This window comes from Penicillium alfredii, assembly GCF_028826965.1.
Source record: "Penicillium alfredii strain IBT 34128 chromosome Unknown utg000007l_segment0_segment0, whole genome shotgun sequence".
Taxonomy (NCBI): domain Eukaryota; kingdom Fungi; phylum Ascomycota; class Eurotiomycetes; order Eurotiales; family Aspergillaceae; genus Penicillium; species Penicillium alfredii.
In genome coordinates this window covers 2,790,361-2,803,086 of record NW_026622704.1, presented here as the reverse complement: position 1 = coordinate 2,803,086, position 12,726 = coordinate 2,790,361, and the positions used below count along the sequence as shown (strand labels likewise).

Genomic DNA, 12,726 nt, shown 5'->3' with positions numbered 1-12,726 from the left:
CAGAACCGGAAATTAAGCCAAAGGGTATTCGAGAGGATATAACAGCAACGTGTGAATTCTATCAAAGTCGCACAAAGTCTGGCTGGCTTCCTATTTGATAGGAACGCTGGAAGAACGGGAAAATAAGAGAAAGAAAGAGCAAGTTGAAGCTCACTGAGCCATCAGGCATCAGAATTACTCTAAAAGATCGATCAACTATATGTGCTGTTCATATCACAGAGGTTTCTGTATGGAATAATATAGAGTCAAGTAGGCTGCGACAGCATCCGTATCTACATAGTCTCATTCAAGGGTCCGTTGGAATATAGTTTCTCGACATAAGCGATTGCATGAAAATGAACCAGCATGGTAAAATTTGTTGTATGAGGATTACCTTCGTGTTGGAGCTGAAAGTGTCCTGGTTCAACGAGTTGCCCCATATCTGTCAGTGCAGAAGCCTAGCCAACTCAAAGCTTAATTCTCGGATTGGTCCCCGTTCTTTTCTACGATTTACTTACTCATTAAATTCTATCGACTCCATCAACTATAAAGACGGCTCTCTCACGTGTTAAAAATCAGATATTACTACATTAAGGCAAGCATTCGATATTCCGCACTACGTACTCAGCTCTCTTTTTGCGGCCAATACATCCCCCCTCATAAATAACCCAAATCCTCGTCATCTATCAGAAAAAGAGAACAAGTTGCATACCGCGACTACCGAGCGGTGGGCCGTTATACATTTCCAGTGGGGCTTACCACGGATGCCTGACGCTAGCCTATTTGGGCAAATACAGCACGTGACCTCACGGAAATCAATTTGTAGTCAATCCAATACAGGAAGGCGGTGAGGGCGCTCTTTTCCCTCGCCCCGAAATTTTCTTGCTTCCAAATTTCCACCGTCCAACCTACTCCCTCTTTTCAAAACTCCTCCTTTCAGGCCGTGATCCACTGCGTGAGCCATTTCTTCACGATCTGGTATCTATAATCCTTTCTCCACCCCACCGCTCCCACAATGGCCGAAGACCCCTCCGCCGCCTGGCCCATCGCCGATGAGAGCCTGACCCAGAGCCTGCTCGATCTCGTCCAACAGGCCGGACACTACCGCCAGCTGAAGAAGGGCGCCAACGAAGCCACCAAGTCTCTCAACCGCGGAACGTCCGAGATCGTCGTGCTCGCTGCCGACGCCAACCCGCTGGCCATTATCCTCCACCTGCCGCTTCTCGCCGAGGACAAGAACGTGCCCTACGTCTACGTCCCCAGCAAGATGGCCCTGGGCCGTGCCACCGGTGTCTCGCGCCCCGTGATTGCCACCAGCATCACCACCAACGAGGCCAGTGACCTCACTGCCCAGATCCGGTCTATCAAGAACCAGGTCGAGCGCCTCATGATCTAAGATGATCTCCATAAAGGATTCAAAGGGAATGTGGTCGGGCTAAACTGGGTGACTTCTTGGGAGACAATTGCTGTTAATGCCATGTCTTGTCTCCCGCGGGGGGCTCTCGGTACTGCTCGAGATGAAACTCCATACCCCGTTTGCTGTGGCGAGTCTTTAATTAGATCGTGCTCCTAGCAATGCAATCCAGATACCTGGAGGATGCCCTTTGATTTAGGTGTAGTCAAGGAAGTTCCAGTAATTATCTCGTAAAATATGTCGATAAGCTTCATTTGGGTTGTCTGCGACAGGTTTATGTCTTCAGCTCCATTTCACCCAGATGTCAAAGGGCAACCCTAGGGTTTGCCGACAATCCTTCAAACGATATAATATCGATTATGATTGAGGGATGAAACACGCCAAGTAGAAGAGAAACAACTGTTATTAACGCCAGCAGGAACGAGCACCCGAAGCCCTAGAGTGGCCCCAGCGTTGTCCATGGAGTATCCATCAATGTCGATCAATCAATCCCAAACACACACTCTCCGGATCCTCCCTGATCCTCCAATCTCGGCAAATTCTTTCGGATATTTTCCTCTGCCAAAAACTGAGGGTGGGGTTGATTAGATCCTATCTACGCTCCACCAGAGCTGTCCTGATTGACTCTTCATTCCCCAGCGCCATGTGGAGCTGCAGGACTAGGTGAGGCAGTTCGTTGTGTCTCTCCTCGGCTTGAGGACATGGTGGAGTACGACTAGCTCAGACAGGCCTGTCAAACTAATACTTCCTCGTCAGCTTCTCTGAGAGAAAACCCGCTGCGCTTCCTCAGCATGTCATTGTCCAGTCAATCCTATTCTTTGCCCGTCCTTTTTCTGCCCTTTTTATCTATTACATTCGTTATTTTGCTTCGTGTTCTCTAGAATTCATTCACTCTTTTTTTCAATTCGGTTTTCCATCATGGTTCTGTTCTCCCTCGCAATCGGCCTGGCGCCATTGCTTGCAACCGCCCAACTTTCCGGCTCAGTTGGCCCGACCACTTCATTCTCGACGAAAAGCAACCACAAAGTCTGCAACGTTCTTGACTACGGCAGTGTGGCAGATAATTTGACTGATGTCGGCCCAGCCATCAGCTCTGCGTGGAACGAATGCAAAGAGGGCGGCATTGTCTACATCCCATCTGGCGACTACGCAGTCGAGACATGGGTGACACTTCTGGCGGCAGCAGCTGTACTATCCAGCTGGATGGAATTCTCTACCGGACTGGCTCTGGGGTCGGCAAAATGATCATGGTCAAGCATACCACCGACTTCGAGCTCTTCAGCTCGACTTCCAAGGGTGCCGTGCAGGGGTTCGGATATGAGTTCCATGCAAAGGGATCCCTGAGCGGAGCACGTATCCTGCGTTTGGCTGATGTCTCTGGCTTCTCTGTTCATGACCTCGCACTGGTGGATGCTCCTGCTTTTCATTTCTCTTTGGATACTTGTTCTAACGGCGAGGTGTACAACATGGCTATTCGTGGTGGGGACTCGGGTGGCCTGAATGGCATCGATGTGTGGTCTAACAACATTTGGATTCATGATGTGCGTTCTTAAGCACTCTCCCGAGTGTGTGGAGGTTGCTAATATCGGGATAGGTTGAGGTCACTAACAAGGGTGAATGTGTCACGGTTAAGGTATGGCCCTGGTTTATTGCGATCTTGTTGCGCTCGTCATTGACCCCCGAATAGAGTCCCTCCCTCCAGGGGCATACTGGTCGAGAACATCTACTGCAACTGGAGCGGCGGATGTGCCATGGGCTCGCTAGCCAGCGATACCAATATCACCGACATCACATACCGCAACGTCTACACGTGGTCATCCAACCAGATGTACATGATCAAGAGCAATGGTGGCAGTGGGGGCGTGTCCAATCTTTTCCTGGAGAACTTCATTGGTATTTTCCCACTGCATTGAATTTTGACTGTTATGCTTATCTTTAACGAACTATGCAGGCCATGGCAATGCCTACTCCCTCAACATCGACGAGGAATGGAGCAGTATGTCCCAAAGTCGATGGCGACGGCGTCCAGCTTAACAACATCACCACCCGCAACTGGAAGGGCACCGAATCCAACGGCGCGCAGCGAGGTCCGATCAAAGTGAGCTGTGCCAACGGCGCGCCGTGCACCGACCTCACCATCGAGGACTTTGCCATGTGGGTCGAGTCCGGCGACAAACAGACCTACGTCTGTCACAGCGCGTATGGCTCTGGTGCATGCCTCCGAGACGAGGATAAGCATGCTTCTTACAGTACCACCGTCGCTGTCACAGCAGCTCCGTCAGGCTATTCTGCTGCCACGATGGCATCGGATCTATCGAGTGCATTTGGGACTGACTCGCCCATTCCGATCCCAGCCATCCCTACTTCGTTCTACCCTGGAGTGACGCCGTATGGTGCTTTGGCTGGTGCTCGATCGAGTTCTGCGTAGGATGGAAGGGCGATTCCTCTATAATGAATATATTTATGCTCAATTGTATGGTGGTCGATCATTTTATGGAGTTTTCGATCTTAGACTTTTGTATACTTCCCGGCCATGGGTGTGTTTTGGTATACCGAGCAAAACCTGACTCGTGACAAGATATTACATTTAGGACGTACATCAGAAAAGAACTATAGAGCATTTGGTAATAAATTTAGCAAAATAAGCATTAAGTATATGTATACAAACATCTGATCAGCCAAACAATGACCTCACCCACCCAGGAATGCCCCTTCCCAACTCCCCCGACTGCGGGTATTGTGGGGACAACTTGATCTCAGCTCTCGACCTGACAAGACATGCGATCACGCCATAGAAGGATCGAATTGAACAAAAACCCCGACAATCCGCCCAGCCAGAGACGATCCAGGGCGTGCCTCGTGGAACCTGATTTGACGTGAATGCACATCCGGAAGCTCGCGCAAGGGGGATGGATGCTTGGACCTCTCCCAGATATGCATAAACCATAAATTTTTTCTTGTTTTTTCTTTACTCTTTCTTTTTCTTTGACATCAATCCTCTCCAGATCCTCCTGCCATGTCAACCTCTCCTAAATCGCCCGGCCCCGAGCCCGAGGCGATCGAGTCATCGTCTGCAGCCCCGCCTCACGATGGCAATAGTCCCGACGCCAGCTACAAGGGCAAGGCGGACGTGCTGAACCGTGCGATCCAGGGCATCGGCATGGGCCGCTATCAGTGGCAGCTATTCGTGGTGATCGGATTTGGCTGGGCGAGCGACAACCTGTGGCCCATCGTCACGTCGCTGGTCCTGCCGCCACTATCCTATGAATTCCATCCCTCGCGAGCACCGCTGTTAACGCTCGCCCAAAACATCGGGCTACTGGTCGGTGCTGTTTTCTGGGGATTCGGCTGTGATGTTTTCGGTCGCAAGTGGGCCTTTAACTTGACCATCGGCCTCACCGCGGTTTTTGGCCTGATCGCCGCGGGGTCGCCCAACTTTGCTGCGGCGTGCGTCTTTGCAGCGTTGTGGTCGGTTGGTGTTGGGGGCAATTTGCCTGTTGACTCGGCGATTTTCCTTGAGTTTCTGCCGGGCTCGCATCAGTATCTTCTGACGATTCTGTCGATTGACTGGGCATTTGCTCAGGTGCTGGCCAACTTGGTGGCTTGGCCCTTGCTGGGTGATATAACCTGCGGCTCCGAGGATGGATGCACCAAGTCGGGGAATATGGGGTGGCGGTACTTTCTCATCACGATGGGCGGGCTCGCCATGCTCATGTTTATCGTTCGCTTCGTGTTCTTCACAATTTATGAGTCGCCCAAGTACTTGATGGGCAAGGGACGGAATGCACACGCCGTCGAGGTAGTGCATGAGGTCGCGCGGAGGAACGGAAAGACTTCATCGTTGACCCAGGATGAGCTTGATGACTGGGACCATGGCGAGTCGCAGGGACTGACCGCGTCGAACATAGTCCGCCAGCGCCTGGAGAAGGTCCGCATGCAGCACATCCGCGCTCTCTTCGACACCCCGAAGCGGGCATGGTCCACGACGCTCATCATTTTCATCTGGGCATTCATTGGCCTTGGGTTTCCACTATACAATGCATTTTTGCCCTATATCCAGCAGTCGCGCGGTGCGGAGTTCGGCGATGGCTCAACATACATTACGTACCGAAACTCCCTGATTATCGCTGTGATGGGGATCCCCGGGTGTCTCCTCGGTGGAGTGCTAGTTGAGCTACCTCGATTCGGACGGAAGGGTGCTTTATCCAGCGCGACCGCATTAACTGGCGCATTTCTGCTGGCCTCGACGACGGCAACAACCTCCAACGCCCTGCTGGGGTGGAACTGCGCCTTCGGCTTCATGAGCAGCCTCATGTACGCGGTACTGTACGCCTATACACCCGAGATTTTCTTAACCAAGGACCGTGGCACGGGCAATGCATTGACGGCCTCGGCGAATCGGGTCTTTGGCATTATGGCTCCCATCATTGCCATGTTCGCCAACCTTGAAACTGCTGCCCCGGTATATGTCAGCGGCGCGTTGTTTATCGTGGCTGGACTGTTGGTACTGCTGATGCCATTCGAATCTCGTGGTAAAGCGAGTCTGTAAGTACTTGTTAGAGATAGATGGAAATAGATCCATGTGTATATGCCTTTTCCTTCTGGGATGGAATGGCTCTGTGGTGCAGCTCGTACAGTTGGAGATGCCCATGTATCCAATCACATTTACAATGAAATCATCCTCTGCCTTCATTTTCTACTTCTATTGCTCACTCTCCTACGTTGAATCTAAGCAACTGGCTATCAAAATCCACCAAGGCCAATATACCTGAATCGCCATGACATCATTCCTCCCAGTCAAACCCAGACATCCTGGCAGAGCCCTGACGATAATTGCATAGGCGTCAACGCGCCACGCCACTTTAATCTAATAGACTTCGTACCAAGCCAGCAACAGTACTCCCTACGCGTGTCCCTAGCCTATATGTACATGGAGTCGGAGAATATCAGCCAATAACCAGCCCCCCCCCCCATATCCGTTGCGAGCGGATCAACGCCCTGTGAATACCCGGAGTTATAAATACGTCAGTGGGCGGGATGACAAGATCAGATCGGGTAGCTCGCCATTCGGTGGCTGTTGATTGTACATATAGGGTTTCCTCATTCGATCGGCTGTGCGGCTTGGTGTGTGTGTGTGTGTGAGTGGTGTGTGTTACTTCGTATGACAGTGTGGCTTGTGGCTGTCCTGGTGGGTTCCAGAGGTTGTACTGATTATATCATGGCCTGGGACCGGTTTTGATCTGGGGCATAGATTTGATATAAATTGCGTCAATCTTGGACTGAACTTGCGGAAATATCTTACGCTCAATATCTTCTGCAGTAGATACCTTCCCTTGAGTTTCTATATTCTATATTCCATACCCTTATCACCCATCTATCTTTTGGTCATGTCCGACTCCGACAAACAGAATAGTGAGTCTATTTGGCATTTAATAATCCTTGAAGGTATATACTAACTGTATAATTTATAGATGGCCTCCTCGGCGGATTGACCGACACTGTCGGCAAGACAGTCGGCGGTGTCACCAACACCGTCGGCTCAACGGTTGGCGGCCTCGGCAAAACTGTCGGTGGTGCAACAGAGGGTCTGGGGCAGACGGTATCGGGTGCCACCGAGGGCATCGGTGAGACGGCCAAGGGGGCTGGACAGGGAGTGCAGAATGGCGTGCAGAGTGTTGGAGGGAAGAAACAGACGGCAGACAACCCATTGGGACTGAACAGCAGTTCGTGAGGGATGGCGAATATGTGGATATGGCTTGAGATCAGTATGTGTTTTGGGCTATTTAGGTTGTAGTAATATCATTTGACACTTCTATCTTCACAATGATCTATATGCATGCCGTCTTCTCTATAGCTACACGACTCATGCCTTGACAATATTCCTCACGGCATGCTCAACAGCCACCTCATATGCAAAGGTCCCCAGTCCAATAGTACAAGCCACAGCCTTGTCCGAAAAATAGCTATGGTGTCAGAATGCCTCTCTCACATAAATATCCATAATATAAACCTCGATAAACGGAATCCCAACCCCAAGCAGAGCATCTTTCAACGCGACAATGGTATGCGTCAATGCACCGGGGTTGTTGATGATAGCCCCGACCCGCCCTCGTGCTTCGTGAATGCGGTCTACGATATGGCCTTCGTGGTTGGATTGGAAGATTAGAAGGTTTCCAGTGTTGCCCCTTTCTCTCTGCTGCGGGTGCTTTTGCTGTAGCTTCGACAGCGGGGAGGGTGGTGGAGCCGTAGCTGTGTGGTTCTCGCGTGCCTAAGAGATTGAGGTTTGGGCCGTTGATGAGGATTGTTGGCATTTTGGGTGATTTTGGGGGGTGGAATTTAGGGAATGGGGTGTTGGTGTTTGGACTTGTCTCATCTTCTCTGCATACTTATATCCAGGGATAGTTGGTTATGACCTTAGCCGACGGATATACTCTCACATACGAGTTGAATTTCCTCACTAGAAACCAGAAAAGCCAAAAAAAAAAAACCGATTTAGGTATTTAGGTATTGGGAAGGTTCTCACGGAAACATTGGGTATATTCAATGAATCAACTCTCCTAGTTCTCCTAGTGCTCAGGTTGTTGCAGTTGCGCCAAAAAGTCTGTGTCGAGATCCCCGCCATAGAACCCCAAATTCTGTGCAAAAACAGGCTCTTGTCTGATGGATGGTTAGCAGTTATTGATACTTCCAGAGGAAACTTTCTTACCGAGTAGCCGGCATCGAGGTTACTAGTTCCTCGAACAACGCATCGAAATTCTCACCCTCTCCTGGAACCGTAGATGGCAGATTTGAAGCTAGACGACTGCCAGCGAGAGGCTCTAGAATATCTCCAGCTGGCAGTGGTGGGTTATTTGAGAAGGTGTGCGGGTCTGTCCCTCGGGTAGAGATGTCATTGTAGATGGATCCTCGGAGATCCCTGGGCGATCCATTCAACAAACTACTGTCGGGAATTGTTTGTGTTTGCTGGTGAGACGGTGATATATATTCGGTTCTTCTCGTGAGTATTTGCGGGGGGAAGATATTGAATCGGGTGTCATTCTCCAGATCGGCGACTTTCAGCTTTTGCAAGTACGTGGAGAGCCGGCTCTCCAGTACATTGCTTTCGTCTTGGGGAAGACTTGCACTGTTTGCTGCCAGGAATCGGTGGCATTGTAATATCAAACAGCGAAGAAATGGCGAGGACAGTATTGTCCCTGTCATTTCCAGATAAAGATCCAGCATATCAAGGGTGCGCCGCAGACTGTTGAGTGCTAGTTCAGTGACAGTTGAAGCGACCGACGCAAACCGGCAGATAAATGACAGCGTGTTGAAATTCGACGCCAGATGTAATGTTATAAGCGGAGGATTGGTGGATTGAGCATCACAAGGGTAAGAGTCCAGGAGATAGGTCTGTTTTTCTTGCAACTCGGCCAGCAAGCTGTGCACACGAACCGCATGAGGAGTATAGTAAAGAATTGAGCAGAGATCCTCCATAAGCCTCTGGATTGAGTTGAATGTGCTAAGGGCTCGAAGTGGTCTTTTTTGAGTGCGCGTTTCAGCTCGACTGAGCTGAGGGATTGCCCAAACATCCCACTCATCCACATCGTCCTCCTCCACTGGGCCATGTGCAGTCTGCTCTTCAGCAGATAAACACGGCACTCTGTTTAAAAGAGCCGAAATAGTGTTATCCAGGAACACACAGCCGTGGAATGTATGCCGAAACCGATGGTGCTTCCTTGCTGCTACAGGCAGTATCTCCAGGATCCTAGTGGCCTGTCCAACCAGTACCCATGCCCGGCTTGTATTCCCCAAACCAAGATGTAGAAGGACAAGAATGAGTAGTGCTTGAATATGAGCAAGGTCTTGATTATTTTCCTCGGCGATGATCCGCTGTCGAATGGACCGTTGGATTTGCATCGGGTCAACTAGTTTGGAATGGATAAGATCTCGACTCATTGCGGATGTGTAGGCAATAACAGCCCATAATACCATTCGCGATGCAGAGTCTCTCATTGAATGATGGGAATCACTATGCATCGCTCGGAAAAGATCCCGTCGCTCCAGAATGGGAAACCAGCAATGCGTATGCGTGAAATAGAAGTCCAGTAGGTCCGTCGTGTTGTCGGGGAGTGGGAGATCGAGGCATTGTGTTGGATCAGCAGCCAAATTTGAAGAGTACTGTGCCGGCCTCGCGTCATCAAATCCAGAGTTCGAGGGACCATCCCTAGCGTCTATGCTTGGTAGGTCCCGTATCTCAATAGACTCCGAGTCGGACTCGTCATGGACAGTGGTCTGACTGCCATCGCTCTTGGAACCAGGTTTCAAAAATTTAGGCAAATCGCGAGATAGCTTTGACCTTCGCCATGTAGCGACGGAATGATCCACCAAGTCACCTGTCAAGCTGTTGCCGTGACGTGAGTCACGTAAGATGGCATGCACTGTACTCTCACTGGTTGGGATGTGCTGCAAGAAAAGCCCAAGTGTCGCCTCCAGGCTTCTCACATAGCCCGACGGCAATCCTCGGCGCCCACCCCCACTCTGATAAGTGCAAGTCCGATTCGAGTCGCGGCAGATCGAACACACTGGTTGTTCCCCGTCACATTTGGACTTGCGTCGGCGGCATTGGTCACAAGCACGGTATATACGCTGCCGCTTCGAGGGACGTGGATTCGACATGGACACAGTCGATAATCATCGATTTAATATTCATCTAATGACATTGGCCTTGGGAACACCTCATGAAGTTGCAACCGCCTCAAGTGGCGAGGGTCATGTGATCGGCGATGGATTTAGCCGATGGGAAGCTACGAGCAACGAAGGTATGCAAATCCACTCTATTCTGGGTGGATGATGGTCCCATGCCCAAGAAACATCATGTTTACTGTCTGCGCTCCCACCACAGACATGGAACGATCGCGCTCTCCACCCCTCAACACTAGTCTCGTTGTCTGTCGCCAGTATGACCCCGACGCCACCTTGTTGCTCGTGGGCTTCTTTGGCGCTGGCAAAAAAACACTGGGAATTATCGCCTCCATAGCTTTACGACGGCGTTTGGTGGATTTTGAAGCTTCATTTCGACAGGAATTTCAAACATCGCCACAAGACTATATTGCACTGCATGGTCTGCAGCAATATCGCGAGGTCGAGCTCAGACTATCACAAGACCTACTTGCAAGAAATGAAAAGGGATGTGTGATTGTTGGTCTTGGCTGGATCGCTAGTCATCAGCAGCAACTGCTCCTCCAGGATTTTGCCCGACAGCACCCGGTTGTGTATGTGAGAAGAGAAGACGAGGAGCTCCGCCAATTTGTCACAAGCACCCCGGACAAGTTTGAACGCATCTTTGCGATGGGCAATACATTCTTTGAGTCATGTTCAAATTTTGAGTTTTTTAATCACACGGGACAAATCACTCAATCCAGACCTAGGCTTCCGGCATACCTCAAGCTCAAAGAAACGGAGCGTGTCTTCGTGGAATTTCTGCATCGTGTGTTTCGACTCGTCCATCGACAACGACGTTCGGCGGATATAATGTCTGCTCAGCATACATATGCTCTTCAAATATCCCCAGATCAGCTAAATTTCGGTTTGGATCTCGAAGAGTTGGAGTCCGGGGCCGATGCAATCGATTTGCAAATGGAATTGGGGGATATTTCTCCTCGTCAGTTGCCAGGGAAAATGGCAAGGTACATGGCCACACTCAGAATGCATACACGAGCTTCCATCATTGTGGATTTAAAGCCTTCAACGCAATCCAACATGTCAACCTACAGCGAACTCTTGTGGATGCTTCTCCGGCTGGCTCCAGATTTCATCACTTGCTCTCTAACCTGTGATGCGGAATTTATCCAAAGGCTAAATGCCGCCAAAGGCCATACAAGGACGATTGCAACACACCACCAGCTAACTCCCTTGGCCGGCGGGCCTGTTTCCTCGGACCTTCTTGCTCTCCACAAGCAGGCCCAGAAGCTCGGATTCGAAGCTCTTCGAATGACTGGCGAGTCAAGATCCTTGTGCGACAATTTGCCATGCCTCGCCCTTCTCCAAGAGATGTCGGGATCCTCATCCATTCCGATCATCGCATACAACACGGGTACATTTGGCCGAACCTCTGTTTGCCTGAACCGAACATTATCTCCCGTGGTTCTACCCCAAGTAAAGCCAACTGGCGTGACGCTCAAGGAAGCACAGCAAGCACTCACTTCTTGCTTTCTCATTCCGGCAAAAACCTTCACCATTTTTGGCCAAACTACGGGATACAGCCTTTCCCCCAAGATGCACAATGCTGCCTATACTGCGTGTGGATTGCCGCATTTATACGATACACTGGAATCGCAGCATGTTTCGGATGTGCGGCGTCTTCTAAACCACGAAGGTCACGGTGGTGTTACCATCTCTCTTCCATACAAGACCGATATCCTACCTTATCTCGACGAAATCAGTTCCGATGCAAGGGATATGAACGCAGTAAACACAGTGGTCTTGGACCATGTTTACGATGCTGCTGGAGAACGAAAAACTATTTGCCGAGGCTACAACACTGATTACATCGGAATCAGAGACTGCATTCACAAGCACCTTTCTCCCGCCAATGCCATCCGAGATGGGACTACGGCCCTCATCATTGGGGCGGGGGGCATGGCGAATGCTGCAATATACGCCTGCTATCAACTAGGGATTCGGAAAATTTGTATCTACAATCGGACGCCTGACCATGCAGAAAAGGTTGCAGATTATTTCCGTCGATGGGCTGGATCAAACCCTGAAGAGAGCCTACACATCAATATTCTCCGCTCAACAAAAGATCCCTGGCCAGCGAATCTTCGTCTGCCAACAGTTGCCGTTTCCTGTATTCCAAGTCAGGAAATAGGAAGCCAGGCTCCGGTGACGTTGCAGGTCTCGGATGAATGGCTAGGAAGTAAAACGGGCGGCGTGTTCGTGGAGGTATGCAACCATTATGACGACCCCGTGAGAATTCATTCTAATCAACATGTTAGGTTGCATATGGGCCGTCAAAAACACCACTCATGGAACAGGTTCTCCGGTGGGCGTCAAAGGGATGGATTGTCGTAGATGGGCTCACCGTCTTGGTTGAACAGGGCATCACACAGTATGAGCTCTTCACTAAACGGCCTGCACCTATCCATGTAATGCGCCGGGTTGTGCTCGAGCAGTCTATGGAATACGGAATTAGCCACTTTTAATATACTCTAACATTAGCTCACTTTGCATCGACTGAAGACTAGGTTTATTCAACAGTGTCGAGCTGTGCAATAAAGAAACGAATTTTAATAGATTCAATGCTATTTATGGGTGTGTTTACTTCAGGCCATTTTCCAAACGACCATCGGCTA

At 50.3% G+C, this 12,726-nt stretch overlaps 6 protein-coding genes across 6 annotated transcripts; 5 read left to right on the top strand and 1 right to left on the bottom strand.

The window, feature by feature from the left end:
- Positions 1-994: 994 nt before the first annotated feature.
- On the top strand, positions 995-1,375 carry NUU61_005717 (uncharacterized protein; the record flags this gene model as incomplete). The annotated part of the gene is made up of 1 exon (XM_056656299.1): positions 995-1,375. The coding sequence occupies one exon, from the start codon at positions 995-997 to the stop codon at positions 1,373-1,375; it is 381 nt and encodes a 126-aa protein (XP_056511912.1).
- A 936-nt stretch (positions 1,376-2,311) lies between these two features.
- On the top strand, positions 2,312-3,821 carry rhgB (putative extracellular rhamnogalacturonase; the record flags this gene model as incomplete). The annotated part of the gene is made up of 4 exons (XM_056656298.1): positions 2,312-2,581; positions 2,650-2,934; positions 2,988-3,026; positions 3,345-3,821. 4 exons carry the CDS (start codon positions 2,312-2,314, stop codon positions 3,819-3,821), a joined length of 1,071 nt encoding a protein of 356 aa, XP_056511911.1.
- A 588-nt stretch (positions 3,822-4,409) lies between these two features.
- Positions 4,410-5,942, top strand: NUU61_005715 (putative sugar transporter; the record flags this gene model as incomplete). Its single annotated transcript, XM_056656297.1, has 1 exon — positions 4,410-5,942. The coding sequence occupies one exon, from the start codon at positions 4,410-4,412 to the stop codon at positions 5,940-5,942; it is 1,533 nt and encodes a 510-aa protein (XP_056511910.1).
- Positions 5,943-6,780: 838 nt separating this feature from the next.
- Positions 6,781-7,124, top strand: NUU61_005714 (uncharacterized protein; the record flags this gene model as incomplete). The annotated part of the gene is made up of 2 exons (XM_056656296.1): positions 6,781-6,805; positions 6,865-7,124. The coding sequence occupies 2 exons, from the start codon at positions 6,781-6,783 to the stop codon at positions 7,122-7,124; spliced, it is 285 nt and encodes a 94-aa protein (XP_056511909.1).
- An 835-nt stretch (positions 7,125-7,959) lies between these two features.
- On the bottom strand, positions 7,960-10,048 carry NUU61_005713 (Zn(II)2Cys6 transcription factor; the record flags this gene model as incomplete). Its single annotated transcript, XM_056656295.1, has 2 exons — positions 7,960-8,050; positions 8,100-10,048. 2 exons carry the CDS (start codon positions 10,046-10,048, stop codon positions 7,960-7,962), a joined length of 2,040 nt encoding a protein of 679 aa, XP_056511908.1.
- A 198-nt stretch (positions 10,049-10,246) lies between these two features.
- On the top strand, positions 10,247-12,576 carry NUU61_005712 (putative pentafunctional AROM polypeptide; the record flags this gene model as incomplete). Its single annotated transcript, XM_056656294.1, has 2 exons — positions 10,247-12,316; positions 12,370-12,576. 2 exons carry the CDS (start codon positions 10,247-10,249, stop codon positions 12,574-12,576), a joined length of 2,277 nt encoding a protein of 758 aa, XP_056511907.1.
- Between the last annotated feature and the right edge of the window lie 150 nt (positions 12,577-12,726).